The following is a 17,162-nucleotide window of genomic DNA, read 5'->3' on the forward strand; positions in this document are numbered from 1 at the left end:
TAGTCCTAGATATTTTTAAAACAACATTGTTGTGATCTGATAGCATAGTGGGTATGGCCTGGATCATTCAGTGTCTTAGAAATGTGCTTAATTTTAAGCCCATGAGCAGTTCCTTTGACTTGAATGAACCTGCTTACATGCTTAGTTAAGCACTTGCATAAGAGGTTGCTGGGTCAGTACTTGTGTTGTGAAGTGTCCGTGCTGGATGCTTGATTTTTGGTTTCAGTCCTTTGTTCCTCATGCTGGAAAGGCCAAGGGTATGGTATAGTGGTGAGGGGGCAGGAAAAAAGGTGCTATTTCATTCAACTGTAAAAATGCCTGAGATTGGCTCTTAAGCATGTCTCATTCAGTCGTGTTTGGAGAATGGTTGTAAGTCACGATTAAGGGTTAGATATGTAAAGTGACAATGTGGGAATCTACGGGTGCTGATATGACATGGGAGAACAATCTTTTTTCCCCATACTGCAGATATAAGGATCAATATCATTAATAGAAGAGAACATAAAAAGGGGCCTTAATGCTTTCCATTTTTTCTTTTATTAACATATTTGTTTTGAATGGTTTCAGTCAAATAAAAAGTGTTCAGATTTCCTCTAAAATAAAATAAAGCAAACAAAAAACATTAAATAGGGGTGTCTTGGCAAAGAAAATATATTTTATTAGCACAGTGCTATGTAGTTAACTATGTTAGAGTTAAGATTGTGTCAATATTTCCATTATAAACCCCATTTGCAGAATTTTGTAACATAGCTGTAAAAATCTGCTTCAGGCTGAAACTTGGCAAACCAGGGCTCTGCCTGAGAGCGAACTTTTTCTTTTTAAACCAAATTCTAGCTGGATTCTTAAGTTCTAGGATTTAAAAATAAATAAATAAATAAATCTTCCATGGTATTAATTGCTGTAATACCATGAAGATGGCTGGAGTGATTCTGATGCAGTTGTTCTCCGGGTTTAAAAAATAGTGGCTAAAATACTGATTTACACAATGTACTGTGGGACACCTTGAGTTAGCAGCCTAGTTAAATAGTACCCTTTGCTGTCATGAGCATTCAAATCAAATCACTGAGGGAGTAGTAGCACAGGCAGCCATAATACGGAAAGGCACTGTGCAAGCTTTTCAACATAGCTCTGCCAATGCATGTTAATCCTGGCCTATGCCATCCCAGCTACGCCTCTGCTGGGCCCCGCTATAAGAGAAAGTGCAGTTTGTTCCAAATGTTGCCAGACTACATGGCGCTGCTGTGATGAGGCAATAAACCTGTTAAGACGAGAGCCTCAGCCCTGGTGTAAAGTGATGTAGGGAAAAGATCAACTATAGATTGTTTTAATTGGATGTAATTTTGTTTCCTTGTTTGTGATGTGCAGCAAACTTCTCCCCAAACCCTTCCCCATCCCCCTCGCAAGCATCAGCTAAAAGGCAAGTCAAACAGAGGTTAATATTGAGAAAGTAATTGTCAGAGTGGTAGCTGCACCTACATTACTCCACTACTCGTCTGCTGTGGCGTAATGTAGGTGCAGCTACGTTGTGTGTGGGGGGGTAGGGTCGATCTAAGTTATGCAACTTCAGCTATTTGAATAACGTAGATGAAGTCGACGTACTTAGATTGTCTTACCATGGTGCCTTCACCGCAGTGAGTTGACTGCTGCCGCTCCCCCGTCGACTCCGCCTGCACCTCTTGCGGCAGTGGAGTACAGAAGTCGACGGGAGAGGGCTCGGGGGTTAATTTATCATGTCTAGACTGGAAACAATAAATCGATCCCTGCTGGATCGATCGCTGCCCACCGATCCGGTGGGTAGTGTAGCCATACCCTAAGAGCAGTTTGTGATTTGATTTTATTCTTTAACCCTCCCCTGAAGTGTTGTTCTGCAAGAAGCAGCACCCTAGTCATTGTGAAATAGAAACTTTAATGTTTACCTCTCAAGCGCTCTTTGAGCTACTGCCCAGGCTTATCCAAGGTTGTTTTTTATATGCCAAGCTTTATTCAGTTTTCAGAGTGGAGAGAGGTAAATAGTGGTGTCCTCCAGGGATCTGTACTTGGACCAGTACTTTTCAGCATATTCATAAATGATCTGGAAAAAGGGGTCAAGAGGGAGGTGGCAAAACTTGCAGATGATACAAAACTACTCAAGATTGTTAAGTTCAAAGCAGACTGTGCAGAGCTACAAAGAGATTTCGCAAAACCTGGTGATTGGGCAACAAAATAGCAGATGAAATTCAATGTTGATAAATGCAAAATAATGCACATTAGAAAACATAATCTCAACAATATATATAAAATGATGGAGTCTAAATTAGCTGTTACCACTCAGAAAGAGATCTTGGGGTATATCTTCACTACCAGCCGGATTGGTGGGCAGCGATCCATCCAGCGGGGATTGATTTATTGCATCTAGTCTAGATGCGATAAATTGATCCCCAAGCACTCTCCCGTCGACTCCTGTACTCCAGCTCAGTGAGAGGCACAGGCAGAGTCAACGAGGGAGCTGCAGCAGTCAACTCACCGTAGTAAAGACACCGCGGTAAGTAGATCTAAGTATGTTGACTTCAGCTATGTTGTTCACGTAGCTGCCCCCCTAGTGTAGACCAGGCCTTGGAGTCATTGTGGATAGTTCTCTGAAAACATCCACTCAATGAGCATCATCAGTCAAAAAAGGGAACAGAATGCTGGGAATAATTAAGAAAGGGATAGATAATAAGGCAGAAGATATCATATTGCCTCTATCTAAATCCATGGTATGCCCATATCTTGAATACTTGTGCAGATGTGGGTGCTCCATCTCAAAAAAGATATATTAGAATTGGAAAAGGTTCAGAAAAGGGTAACAACAATGATTAGGAGTATGGAACAGCTTCCATATGAGGAGAGATTAATAAGACTGGGACTTTTCAGCTTGGAAAAGAGATGAATAAGAGGGGATATGATAGAGGACTATAAAATCATGACTAGTGTGGAGAAAGTAAATAAGGAAATTTTATTTACTCCTTCTCATAACACAAGAACTAGGGGTAACCAAATGAAATTAAAAGGCATCAGGTTTAAAACAAACAAAAGCAAGTATTTCTTCACACAATGCACAGTCAATCTGTGGAACTCCTTGCCAGAGGATGTTGTCAAGGCCAAGACTATAACAGGGTTCCAAAAAGAACTAGATAAATTCATGGAGGATAGGTCCATCAATGGCTGTTAGCCAGGATGGGCAGGGATGGTGTCCCTAGCCTCTGTTCGCCAGAAACTGGGAATGGGAGCAGGGGATGGACTGCTTAATGATTACCCGTTCTAATCATTCCCTCTGGGGCACCTGGCATTGGCCACTGTCAGAAGACAGGATACTGGGCAAGATGGACCTTTGGTCTAACCCAGTATGGCTGTTCTTATGTTCTAATTTAATCTTCATTCTAGTACATATTCACTTTCCACGTCAAAAGTCCAAATCATTACAAGTGTATGTTTTATAAACCTGAATAGTCTTTAGAGGGATGTAAATGGCTTGTTTTTCTGTCTTTTTGATGCATGATTTCAATAGTTCTATGGGGGTAGCAGCTAGATTATGTGAGGTGGGAAGCAATTTAAACACTAGCCCAGGGATCGGCAACCTTTGGCACGCGGCTCGCCAGGGTAAGCACCCTGGCGGGCCGGGCCAGTTTGTTTACCTGCCACGTCCACAGGCTCAGCCAATCGTGGCTCCCACTGGCTGAGGTTCACCACTCCAGGCCAATGGGGCTGGCGGGAAGTGACCGCCAGCACATCCCTCGGCCCGCCCCGCTTCCTGCAGTCCCCATTGGCCTGGAGTGGCGAACCGCGGCCAGTGGGAGCCGTGATCGGCCGAACCTGTGGACGTGGCAAACAAACTGGCCTGGCCTGGCCTGGCCCGCCAGGGTACTTACTCTGGCGGGCCGTGTGCCAAAGGTTGCTAATCCGTGCACTAGCCAATGGTTATGTATCAAGGAGTGTATTAGTCACATGGCATAGAGTTCTTGAGTTAATTGTCAAGTCATATCAATATGGTAATATTTGAGAAGTGAAGATGTGGTCTAAGATGGGAGTCTCTATTGACTGAAATATTTGATCATTTAAGTGATTCTTACTGTCAACTTGTTTTTTTTTACTTAATATTATAAAGCTTCGTCACTGATTCTGATAATGATACAGACCGCTGAATGACAAGACTGAGAGCGAAGTGTGAAAACAAAGATACTCTGAATTAGTGAACAAGAATATTCCCTCTTATTAAATGCAAATATTATAAAATTGCTTATACTGCATGGTAAAGCAATTATTGTAGAACAGGGTTCTTACAATTGCAGTGCATTTCATCATAAAGCAATCCTACCAGCTTGCCTTACTGTCACATAACAGCAAGACATAGGTTGCATCGAAAGGGTTTTTGCTGATTCAGGAATTTGATGCTTAATTTCTTGGTTCACTTGTACTTGTTACTAGAATGTCAGACTGTTCATTGTAAGCTGGAGATGTGTCATTTATTGGTCCAAAAGAGTGTTGCTTTGGAAATGTGCCAAATGGACCTGCCCACATACAATGGTAGCTACTAATGCTGTGTGGGTTTGCCCTGCCAAGTATTGCCCATGGGCCTGAACCAAAGCCCATTGAAATCAATGGGAATATTTCCATTGACTTCAATTGTCTGCGGATCAGGCACTAAATAGTCAGAATCTGGTAATCTTGTTGGGGCAATCTGCCAGAGTCATATAATTTTATTATCAGTGTCCCTGTGCATCAATAAGTTATAAACTACTTTTCTATCAACCTCTAACATGTCTATGTTTTGCAGAGGCCTTTGAGTCATTGCTTCGCTTTGCAGAGAATCACACAACCTCCCTGTTTGAGTCAGCTTACAGAACCATGGCAAAAGAAGCTGCAGAGCCTGTCAAAGAACTTTTTACAGACCTCTCTCTGTATATTTTGGGTGCTGAGACTACAGTGGAAAATGCAGTTTTACGGTTCTTCGACAGTCTCTTTCCTTTGGTTTACAGTCGGCTAATAAATCCTGGAATTATAGATTTATCAGAGGAATATACCGAGTGTCTACGACTAACAAGACAAGACATAAATCCCTTTGGACGTTATTCTAAAGAAGTGGTTACAGAGCTGTCAAAATCTCTTTGGGCAAGTAGGATGCTAAATCAGGCCCTCAATATGGGCATTGAAGTGATAAACACAACTGAACATGCCGCTCTTACAAAGGAATGTAGCAAAGCACTAGTGAAGATGCAGTACTGTCCACATTGCCAAGGACTGACACTAATCAGACCTTGCGTGGGATATTGTCTAAATGTAATGCGAGGCTGTTTGGCCAGTGTGTCAGAGCTGGATACTCAATGGAGGGAGTATATCTCCACACTGGAATATCTGACTAATGAAATGGCTGGGTCACATGATCTGGAACTTGCACTTCTGGGAATCAGGAATTCAATCAATGAAGCCATCCTGCATGCACAATTGAATGGGCCACAACTCTCTGCCACAGTAAGTACTCCTTAATTGTTTTGAAGTTCACTTTTTGGCTTTCATTATTTGATGAATAAACATCTGATAATTTGATGTTTTTGCGTCAATTGGCAGTCAGCAAGAACTTAGTCAACAGTACATGCATATATCACAGATAATGACTATGGGATTCAGTAGCGACTGACTTAAAATGAAATTAAGAAAATTGTAAACTTTCTCTGGAATTTGCTAAATAGAGAATTTAGAGTACTTTACATATCTGGTCAATGTGTGGTGGGACTTCAGTTGCACATTTGCATGCTAGAACTCCTAGCAACATTTTCAGAAGTTACATACCAACTGAGGACTTTTTAACAAAAAAGACAGGGAGTGTCCAATGTGGGGTATTTAGGAAAGTGGGATTGTGAGTGTAAATATCTCTTTTTGCTAAGAATTCCTAAAAACACTTTCTTTAGTGCTAAATATCAAGCTATCAGGAGAAAAGACCCAAGAAAGATGGGGTGGAGGGGGAACAGTAACATGATATGATGACAATGAATAGAAAATGCATGGAGAATGAAAGAGTAGTGAGATTATTAAAAACGCTATTTAATGTACAACATTTACATGAGTGAAGCCTAAAAATATGCTGATAGTGGATCCATCTTGTATGGCTGGTAGGATTAGGGAGGCAGAGCTAGGGTGTTAGAATTACACAATAAATAATGGCAACACATAACTGACAAGCCTTCTGATAAATTGTTGAAAACTGGGCCAGAAATTATTGAAATGACTAATGATGCAGCTGGCTACGCTTGTATGAAGTCCAACACCACTGTCAATAAAGAATCATGGCAACTGTGCTCAAAACAGGGTTGAGACTAATCTAGGAAAATTCAAATTGATCCCCTTGACTTAGAAGAAAAGGAAACCATACTGAGGACAAGTGAGAAGGAAATGAGTTGCAGAGTTTTAGAAGGTTAATTCCTGTGCTGAACTTGGCTTACCATATGATTTAGGGGGGAAAATACTTGAGAGACTAAAGAAAGGGGAGGCATAAAGAATGCAATTCCAAACCAGGAAAATTTGTGCCAGATGGACATGCCAGCATGGCAAACCTAACTGTTTATAGTTTAGCGCAATAGTAAAGATATCAAATTCAGCAACATTTTCAATTTTGAACAGATGCTAAGGCAAGACAGTGAGCACAAATGAAAATGTAAAAAAATAAGAATATACTATATGATTAAAACATTTCTTTAATATATACTTAGAGGCATTGTTATGGTCCATGTTGTCTCAGGCTCAAGAATGTTCTTCTTCAATCATACTTGAATTTGTGGAGACATTTGCTGCTCTGTTTGGCGTACAAGGATAAACTCAGAACATTAGGACAAGGTTGTGTGGTTTCATGATGGTGATCCATGATTGTGTTTTCATAGGCATCTTGTGCAGTGTGCATGAGCCATGGAACTTCCTTCCATTTGATGATGAGTCCATGGTAGCACCATAGGGCGTTGTATGCTTTAAAAGCCCTGACCCATACCCCAGATACTTGAAGAACAAATTATCTGTGTTAGAGACCCATTCTACTCCTCCATCCTGATGCTGTTGTTCTGATACATTAGAGGTAAATACGGTGATCAAGATAATTTGTATATTTCTATGTATTGTATAAGAGGCGCATCTGGTCGCTAGGAGAATTACAGTACATAGACCAAAATCTCCCCTAAATCAGATCCATACATCAACATTGACTTCCAAGGGGGTAAATGAGAGCAAACTTAGGCTTTCTAACTATTGCAGAAAAAATGACTTGACACATACATTGAATTTGTTGTAGGAACTACTATATTTTAGCATGCATTTTTATGTCATATTGCATTGCATTCATCAGCACAATAATCAGCATGCTATAATTTTGACGTTTAATGTTGGGGAGGGGGAAATACACAATGCAGGTGAATATCAGATAATCTAGGGTCTTATCCTGCACCTTGAAGTCAATGAGAATTTTACCTTTGATTTCAGTGGAAGAACAGTTGGGCCTTGAAATGTCTTTCGGGCTGAGAAAGTTTCTGTTAATCCTAACGTGAGTGTCTCATCTGAGTCATACATGATTCCCTTTCATTAAACTTAAACATTTTTCTTCAACTTTCCAGATGACCTCAGCTAGATAACTACATGGAATTCTTTATTCTGCTTTTCAAAGATCTTCTCATTTGCTTTCACTAGGGGAATCTCAGTGTACAAAGAAGGCTGTGTATTCTTTTTCTTTATTATTTCGTAGACTGATCTTTAGGCTAGCAGAAGAAATGTTGTGTTTTGAAGATAAAAAGTATACTGCAGTTCATGTTATCCTCAGTCTTCCACTCATTTTTGTTGTCAGATTTCTGTAGGATAAGATAATATTTCAGTAACAGAGCACATTCTGGTATTTTGAGTAAGCATGCAGTCTGATATTGGTTTAAAACTTTCATGATTAGTTACAGGGGATAACCATTATTTGGAAGACTAAGCCCAATTATGTTCTATTTCCTTTAGTCAGGCTAGCTTCTCTGAAGAAATGGACAAGAGTTCTGGCTACAATTTTAGAACTTCCAGCTGCGTGATGGCTGATTAGAATCATGGGGCCTGATCCTCAAATACACTCATTCCCCTTTACGCTGCTCTGACAGTATTTGTATCTGTTATATTGATTTATTTGAAACGTGCTTTCACATACATACATGAACTTCCCATTCCTTTTTATATCACAATGTAGTGATCATTTCATGTTTAGGCAGTTTATTTTTCAGCTTCAGGAAACAAGAAGATGTAGATTTTTTATGACAGCAATGTCTGTAACAAACACTGTACTTCATTCAATAGTAAATACTTTAACCATGGAAAACTCAATCCAGAAGCAGAGCGCTACTAGTCACTTTCACTTATCCTAAGCCAGCCTTCATTAATGCACCTTCTCTTTTAGGAAACGTTTACAATTTTTGAAATAGCCCCATGGAGTTTACATGCTAAAAAATAGTGTTTCATATTAGCTGATTGGTTAATTGACAATCAATAATGGAAAGCTGGATATTTTTTACCATGTGGGGAAAGGGTTAAGTAAACCAATAAAGTGCTTACTATACTTTTTACTCAAGAGAAACTTATTTCATATGTGTAAGAAAAAAAATCTATTTTCATGAATAGATGCGAAACTTCCTTAAAACTGGCCTATAGTGATCTGGTCCATTACAGCCAAAAGACTTGTCGGATTCACCTGGATGGCATGTGTGACAGGTCACCGTTAAGCTATTAGTACTCTCTTTCTCTTCAGATTCCTATAGAACAGGCAGTGCCATTTGTGCAATGAGGCTGGCATACACCCAGCTACTTAAATTAATGTGAGTCTGCCATGGGCTGCAGCATCAGCAATCATAATCATTATTTTCTGTTTCGTCTGCTAGAATCTAATTGTGTGTCATATTGAAAGGAATGCTGACTGCCTCATGGTGCCAGATCTGTAGACCTAGCTTGTTACTCTTGATATCACTTTGAGTGAGGGTTTCCTCTTCTCCCTCCCCCTCCCTTTTGTTTTTGCGTTCTAAAGCTAGACACTTTTTTTTTTAATACATAAAATCAACCTTAGTTGTGTGGTCCAGTCCTTGTATTTCATGCATCAGTAAATTTTTATTATTTCCTGCAAGGTGGAAGAAAGATACCCCCGAACAAAATGCTAATTGAGGTGAAGCAGGACTGAAATGCATGCTATCACTGGCACCTGTGGGAACTGTACACGCATTGCTTATCCAGGGATAAGCCAAATTCCCATATTCACTGACAGTAAAAGGTCATTGTCCCTAAAAGATGATGATTAAAGAAATAATGGCTTTCAACAAAGCATTTAAAACATGCTTTTAGTCCATTCCTATTCAGCAAAGTGCATAAGCACCTGCTTAATTTTAAGCACGTGCATAGTTCTGTTTACTCTAGTGAAACTTAAGCACATGTTTGTGCATTGATGAATGAATGCCACAGTCACTGCTGTATATTCATTTTGGGGCTAGTAATTCTTGGAAATAAATCAAACTAAGGTGGCATAGCAGCTGTTTGTGGAGGGCTGATAAGGGCTTGGTTGTGGAATCCTTCCTCACATTGGTGAACAGTTACTCATACAAATAGATGCGTACATTTCATACCTGCAAATGATGCCACCAGAATGACTCATGAGTAAGTGCTCACCAAGGTGAGTGAGAGTTCTGCAGCTGGGGCCAACGAGATTAAAATCTCATGGAACAAATTCATCCCTAGTGCATCTCCATTGATTTAGAATGAATTCGATCTTATGCCTTTTTTGATCTTTCTGCACATCACCTTTGGAGTGTTCAGTTTGATATAATATTTTTGGCAGAGAAGAGAATATTTGCTAAAGGCCTATGAACTGAAAGTGTAAAGTAGTAGGGTAGTAGTAATTTAAAGGTTCTCTCCTTTTGGGGTATAAAGAGAACATCAGCATTTGCTTTTCTCTTGAGTCTGTTCACTTTCCTTCCAGATTACCACTACTTATCCTTCTCTTATTTGCAGCTGGGTCTGAATGGAAGGATGGTCCAGTGGTTAGAATACTAGCTTGGGGCTTGGGAAACCCAGGTTCAATTCCTTGTTCCTTCTTAGACTTCCTGTGTGACCTTGGGCAAGCCACTTAGTTTCACTGTGCCTCAGTTCCCCATTTGTAAAAAGGGGATAATAGCACTTAATATCTCACAGGAATGCTGTGAGGATAAATACTATTAGGATTGTGGAGTGCTCAGATACTACAGTGATGGAGACCATATAGATAGATAGATTTTTGCCCAGATGAACATGCTATGCTTGACCACAGACCCTTGTGTGTGTTTGCTTTCTGTAGAACCACCTTGAAAGAAGGAGGTTGGGATGGGGCTGCCCAGGTGGGTCCTAGGACCAATCACTTGTGAACCTCATGGGACCTACCACACGCTGTCTCATATAAAAGGATTTTAGGGCTGGGATGGACTTAGGCTACATAGGTTAAATGCAGCATTTAGACATGGGAGAACTTGCCAGCTGGAGGTTTGACCTGGAGTTCTGAAAGATAGTACTGTCTTTCTCTGTCATTGCTCAAAGTTAATAGAATCTGTGTAGATTACAAACAAAAACAGACATATCCTTCATCTGCATCCATTCATGTATTGCCCAAGAAGGTATTAACTCTGACCAGGAGTCAGACCCCCTCCTGCAGGTGCAGAGTGGTGCATGGTGTGGGGACCACTGGACCAAGGGAGGTCAGGATTCTGAGGAGTTAAGGCTCCTTGTATTCTTTGTCCCCCACATATGCCCTTGTACAGGGCTAAATGCAATCTGGCCCTTTGAGTATGGCTGGACAGTTTAATGGAGAGTTCTGTTAATATTCAGGAGTTGAAAATAGAAGTAGAAAATATTTGACAGCCTTTAGAAATTTAAAATTTGTCTAGGGCAAAGTTCTGCAGTCTCTACACAGGCAAAACTCCCACTGATCTCAGGCAAAACACCTGTTGACTTCAATATAAGCTTTGCCTGACAGCTTGATCCTGTGTGAATGCGGATAAGTAATGTGTTGTAGCATTCATGAGTCAGGCTGCTGATCCATGGTGGCTTTTCTGCTCACAATCCAATAAGGTGGGCATTGCAGGCTGGTGGGCTGGCAAGGACTCTGTATCTCATCGATCTTGGGAAGTATTGAGCTGCTTGCTGTGAATATAATGTTTTCTTAGAGCCCTTGGACACATTTCTGTGCCAGCGGCTGGCTCTCATGGCTGACTGCCCAATTCTCAGATTTTTCTAAGTGCAGCCATTAAGCACATTTGAGTGAACCAGCCAAGCAGGTTAAAACAGGCTGGTCAGTGCATGATTTGCAATCACTGGATTGCATTTAAGCACTTAAGATTGCAAAGTTGCCAACTGTTATGTTTGGTGTTTTTCTTAAAGCTGCAACTGCTGGAGTCATGTGACTACATGAAAATATCAGCCCTCATTTAAAATAAAAAAAAACGTACAACTTCTAATGCTGCTATTCATCACTGCTCAGTTCATTGGCACAAAGACACAAATGAGTTGCAATGGGAATTGGACACCTAATGCTCTTTATGCCTTTTGAGAAGCTTGCTGGTGAAGTCAACAGGTTTGTTCACATTGCTGAGCACCAAGCATCTTTCCCTATGCTACCTACAAACCTCTCTGCATAAGTGTTGGGCAAATGCTGAGTGCTGGTGTCACAGGATCCTCTCACCACTATGGGCACCTTCTCTTGCCCACTCTGGGGATTAGCTTCTTCCAAGGGCTGCGCTGTCCTCTGATGGTCTAGTCCCCCCATCGTCCTCGCTCACTCTGCGGCCCCCTCATTCCACAATGGTCCTACCCTTCTGGGGTATCAAAATCTTTTGGAAGAAACTTTCCCAGGCAGTCCACTCTCCTCTGCCTGGCCTGTGCTGTGCTACTTCACCAGTGGCTAGTAGGGAACCCAGGCACACCCTCTACTCCAGGTTTCAGCACAGGGATCCTCTGATCAGCAGCCAAGGTCTGCACTATCCTGTGCTTCACTGCTTTTCCCCTGAGCTTTTCCTACCTTCCTGGCTTCCCCCCTCTCTGAGTTTGCCAGCCCAAACTCCCTCTTCTCAGGGAGTGACTACAGACACTCCATAGTCCCAAACACAGCTCCCTTCACCTACTTCCCTTCAGCCCTCAGCTGTTCTCAGATACTGGGCTTTATGCGGGCACCTCCTGTTCCTGTTCAGCTGAGCCTCCTCTCTAATTAATCTCTGCTGCCTGGTGCAGGGGCAGCCTGGGCAGTTAATTGGCCTACCTGGCCACCTTAACCCCTTCAGATCTTGTGTGGGGTGGCCACAGCTGGGTGTTAGTGCTTTGGCTCTTCACTTCTTGCAAAAGCATTCAGTAGCATGGAAGACCAAGCCCTTTGTAAGGAGTGCAGTTTTTTGCCCATAGAATGTCATTGTAAAATTGAAATAATGTGGATTTATTGGATCTAGTTATTAATTTCAGTAGGCCTGTGCATAGGATCATGGGTCCACCCTTAAGGTTTTCTTTGTAGGATCAGGGCCTTAAAATCCAAGATTCAAAAGTGTTGATTTGTACAGCTATATTAGGTTTATTTTTAGAAAGAGGAAGTTGATAGAATGTGGGAAATACACATATTCCTATGTCGGGATTGTTCTTTGTGCTTCATAAAGATTTTATATGGATACTTGGGTATTTTCTTCTTATCACTATTTTAATACCTGAAATTGGTGTATAGGAGAGAGATTGGATGAGATTCTAAGATGACACAAAGAGCCATAGCTCCATTGACTTCAGTGTAGCTCTACTGATTTACTCCCTCTGAGGATCTGCCAAATTGTATTTGCTGTGTTGTACTAAAGAAAACAACGGCTGACAGAAAGCCTGATGGAGTGTGATCATAATATCAAGAGCTGATCATAGGTCAAATATTATGAGAAGGCAGAGGGATCTGTGACCTGAGTTAGTTAATCACCTGGAGAAGGACAGGCACAATTAGAGGGGCTGAGAGTGGCTAGGGAGGTTATGCTGGGAGAGTTGTGAGAAAAGAGCTAACCTTGCTGGGGGGAAAAAATGAGAATGGAGACAGGATGGTAGTTAGCAAATGAGGGATTTTTCTGAAATGTAAGTGGCAATTTTAAGGTGCCAGGGAAAGATCCAGTGGAAAATGGAGTAGTTGATAGTGGTGATATAGAAGCCGATCCAATGTCAACGGGAAACTTTTCACTGACTTCAGTGGGAGTTAGGTCAGGTGCATAGTGAACAAGAGTAAGAAAGCAGGAGCGGTGGATAATTGAGGTTGACAAGGGATCTAGTGAAAACTGGGTGTATTTTAGATGAGATTGGGTTGACTTCAGCAGTGACGGAAGGGGAGAAGTGAAGATCTTGTAGTTAAACAAGGATGTGTCTGGTTTGGACTAATCATTTCAGTAGTGTTTCTTTTCTTTCTTGAAAGGGAAGTTAACAATCTTCTCCTGTTGCTCCAAGCAACAGTGGGAGGTGAAAGTTGTTTTAGGCACCGGTTCCTGAGGTGGTGATTAAGGAGAGAAAGGAAAGTGATCATTTAGATAGTGAGGTGGGCTTTCCATGTTCTCCAGTGGACATTCGTTCATCAGTTCATAGAGGTGGTGGCCCAGTAAGCAGATTGTGCAATCAAGCGTATGAGATCAGAGACTGTGAACTGATCGCAAGCTGAGCAAAGTATAGCCTTGAAATGATGGATAGATAAATCTGAGCAAATAGTGTCAATGAGAATCAACAGCAAGATATAATTTATAGGAGGAGAACAAGTGGTGGTGGTGGTGGGGGGGGGTTCCTTAGTCTCCTTCCCTTCTAGGTGGTTTTAAAAGTGGCATTCATCCTACAGATGGGGTAGAATGTCAACCCAAGATGCATGTGTATCAGTCTTCTCTTTCTTCTAAAAACGTATCTGTAAGGGTTTTAAAAAATATTTACCTGGCTGTTTATATGACATCATCGCTAATGTTTCAATTTTGAAATTGCCATAGATGGATGTAGTGTAACATTGGCACTAAGGAACACCAAGGTTCTAATACATAGGAAACAGAAATACCTTGGCACAAAGTCAGTGATACCATTAAGGGACAGGCATGGGAGATTAGTGATGCATGAGGTTGATAACAAAGAGAGCCCAAATAAAAATAAATCTTTGCCTTCTGCTATGCTGTCACATCCCAAAATCTGTGATACATTTTCCTGAAGGTAAAAGGGAATTTAATTACCCCAGAGAATAGAAGCCAGATAGAACTTGTACAAGTGAGCAAGGCATTTAAGATCAGATTAATTACTTCCCAAAATATTAAAGGGGAAATAAGGTCTTGTTAGATTGGAAATCACTAGGGAGAATGCCTGATATACAGGGCTGTATGTGAAAGGTGATAATCATTTTTGGATTTTAATCCAAAAGTCACACACAAAAGAGAATTTGTCCATGGATGATACTTCATCTACAGTCTAAAAGAATTACAAAGGATCTGGGTTGTAAAAACTTCACATGGCAGGAACCCTTCAAGGAAGAATTTAGAAATTCTAGAACATACCTGAAGTACATCATTATGCCATTTCCCTTCTGGGGTTTGTGAAAGAAAGCTAGAACTGTGTAGATGCACATTTCATTTGCTGCAGTGGTATAAGAGCCCCATCTTGCAAACACTTATTAGTGGGTGTAACGTTTACCACCATGATGACTTAACTTTGCATCATTGTTACCCATAGAAAAGAGAATGTAGATCAAGATATATTCTCTCTGAAAGAAACTATATTCTATATTGCCATTTGTGCCCTTAGAGCTATGTAAGTTATGTCAATTTTCCCCCACTACCAATCATATTAAAGTTAATCAAGAAAAAAATAAGTATGTTTTAATAATGGCATATGCAAGTTTATATGTGGAGGCATTATTATTGCTTTCAGTCAGTTAATTCTCCTCCTCTTGGCCAAATTAATATTTTGAGAGTGTTTCTTCTTGCAAGGTGACCTCAAGAGTCCTTTCTGGTCCCGAGTCTCCCCAAATCCATCTTGCCGAGTTCTTAACTACCAGACACATTGACTTTTCCCCTCTGGTTCATCACCACGGAAGGCATGAAACCTGTACCCAATTATGAGTTCACTTTGGCACACACTCCACATAGTTTGCACAACAGACACCTGCTTGGGATAAAAATAAACAAAAAAAAACGTTTATTTAATTAAAAAATCATGGATTCAAAGATGAACTAGTAAGGAAAAGCAAACGCAGACAAGTGACACAGGAAAAAAAAACATAAAGATGCCTCTCAGGCTTAACACTTCTCCAATAGCTAAATTCCCTTCTCCAATGCAAGTTGTCTATTGTCTCTGAATAGTTTCCCAGAATGCCCTCTGTCCTAGAGAGGATCCAGTGCTTCATAGACAGCACCCCACTTAGATGCTGACTCTGTTTCTGGATAGCTTTCACTTCAAACCCTTTCTCTTTTAACAGGGTTTGCAGGTTTTTTCCTTTTTCTCAGGCTATGACCTGGTCTACACTCCAGGGTTAGGTCAACGTAAGCTGTCTTGTGTCAGCCTTGCTGTGGAAGAGTCGATTCCTGCCGACATAAGTGCCTCTCTACGCTGATTAAATAAGACCACCTCCCCGAGAGGCATAGAGTCAATGTCAATATAGTTAGGTTGACACAGTGTCAGTATAGACACGGCATGGTTTACATTGACTGTTACTAGCTTTCAGGAGCTGTCCCACCATGCCCCACACTGACAGTACAATCAATACAAGCGCTCCTGGTGAGGATGCAAACTGCCGGCGCAATTAGCCAAGTATGCGCACACACAAGCAATTTAATAATTGTGCTGGCTGCATGCCAAAGTAAGTTAGGTCAACCTAATTTTTTAGTGTAGACATGGCCTATGGTAATTCATGATTACACGGAGCAGGGGGTTCCCAAACTGGGGTTTTCTTTCCAGTTTCGAGTTGTTTCGGTGTTTTCCCATTAACTTGAATGGTCTACCATTGTCTCTTCCTGGTTGCACAATGCTAGTTGCTTGGGGTTGTTTTTGTGTGAACACCTGCCTGGAAGGTGCCCTTACTGCCTGATTTCCTCACAACACTGCCTTGAGGTGATGTTGTAGTTAAACTATAGATTCAATTACAATTTTCTATATGTATTCACATGCCTGTATTCATAAGCATAACCTGTATACAGATCTCCTAGTGACCATCAAGTTCAGGCCATTACAAGCTGTCATAGAAGACCTTCCTTGACATATTTTTCTACACAATAACATTGTCTACAGGCAGTTGATTCAAATGCTTATTTTGGGGGTTCAGACCCACCTGTTCTCCTGTTGGGGTGTCTGATCCTTGATTGTCACAGACCCACATCCAGGCTGCAGAGGAAGGTGAAAAACTCCCAATGTCCTTGACAATCTGACCAGGGAGAAAATTCTTTCCCTGGCAATCAATTAGACCCTGAGTATGTGAGCAGGGGACACTAGCCAGGCATCTAGAATGGATTCTCAGTAACACCTCAGGGCGCTGGTCCATCCTGTCTGTTGTCCCACCTCCAGCAGAGACCAATCTCTGATGATTCAGAGGAAGATGAAAAACACCTCAAAATATATCAAGCCAATAGTGCGTCAGGGCAAAAATTCCTTCCTGACCCCTGTAGATAATGGGCTGAAGCCTTGAAGTGTGAGACTTGCTTATAGTTATTAGCTTAATGCAGAGCTACACATATTAAGAGCATGTTAAAGGCAATACAGGCACCCCATGACTCATGAAGAAAGGGGATGAAGAGGGAGACTCGTAGACTCCATGGCCAGAAGGGATCACCATGACCACCCAGCCTGACTGCTTGCACACATAGGCTGCAGAATTTCTCCCTAAAGCTAGATTAAAACAATAAAAAAGGTCTAATTTTATTTATAGACTCTGAGAGAAGGTTAGTCCACGGCCTCCCTTGGTAAGCTGGTCCAGTGTTTAGTCACCCTTAGAGCTAGGAAAGTGCATCTTCTTTCAAAGCTGAATTTGTCTAACTTCAACTTACAGTTGAACACTTCTCTGGAGAGTTGGATTCTACACCCGACACAGAGTTCTTATGTGATACTGGGAAAGTCTTTTAAACCAAACTTTTCAGTAAGTATGTGTTCCTCAATTTCTTGGTGCCTGA

At 41.2% G+C, this 17,162-nt stretch overlaps 1 protein-coding gene across 6 annotated transcripts in view; it reads left to right on the forward strand.

Annotated features, from left to right (window-relative positions):
* LOC101935126 (glypican-5-like) overlaps positions 1-17,162 on the forward strand; it is a 623,976-nt gene that overhangs the window by 146,159 nt on the left and 460,655 nt on the right. For all 6 annotated transcript variants that reach the window (XM_065557002.1, XM_065557001.1, XM_065556999.1 and 3 more), the window contains exon 3: positions 4,793-5,487. In XM_065557002.1, the coding sequence (XP_065413074.1) occupies positions 4,793-5,487 (695 nt within the window). The remainder of the gene's footprint in view (positions 1-4,792; positions 5,488-17,162) is intronic.

Source organism: Chrysemys picta, chromosome 9, assembly GCF_011386835.1.
Source record: "Chrysemys picta bellii isolate R12L10 chromosome 9, ASM1138683v2, whole genome shotgun sequence".
NCBI classification, from domain to species: Eukaryota; Metazoa; Chordata; order Testudines; family Emydidae; genus Chrysemys; species Chrysemys picta.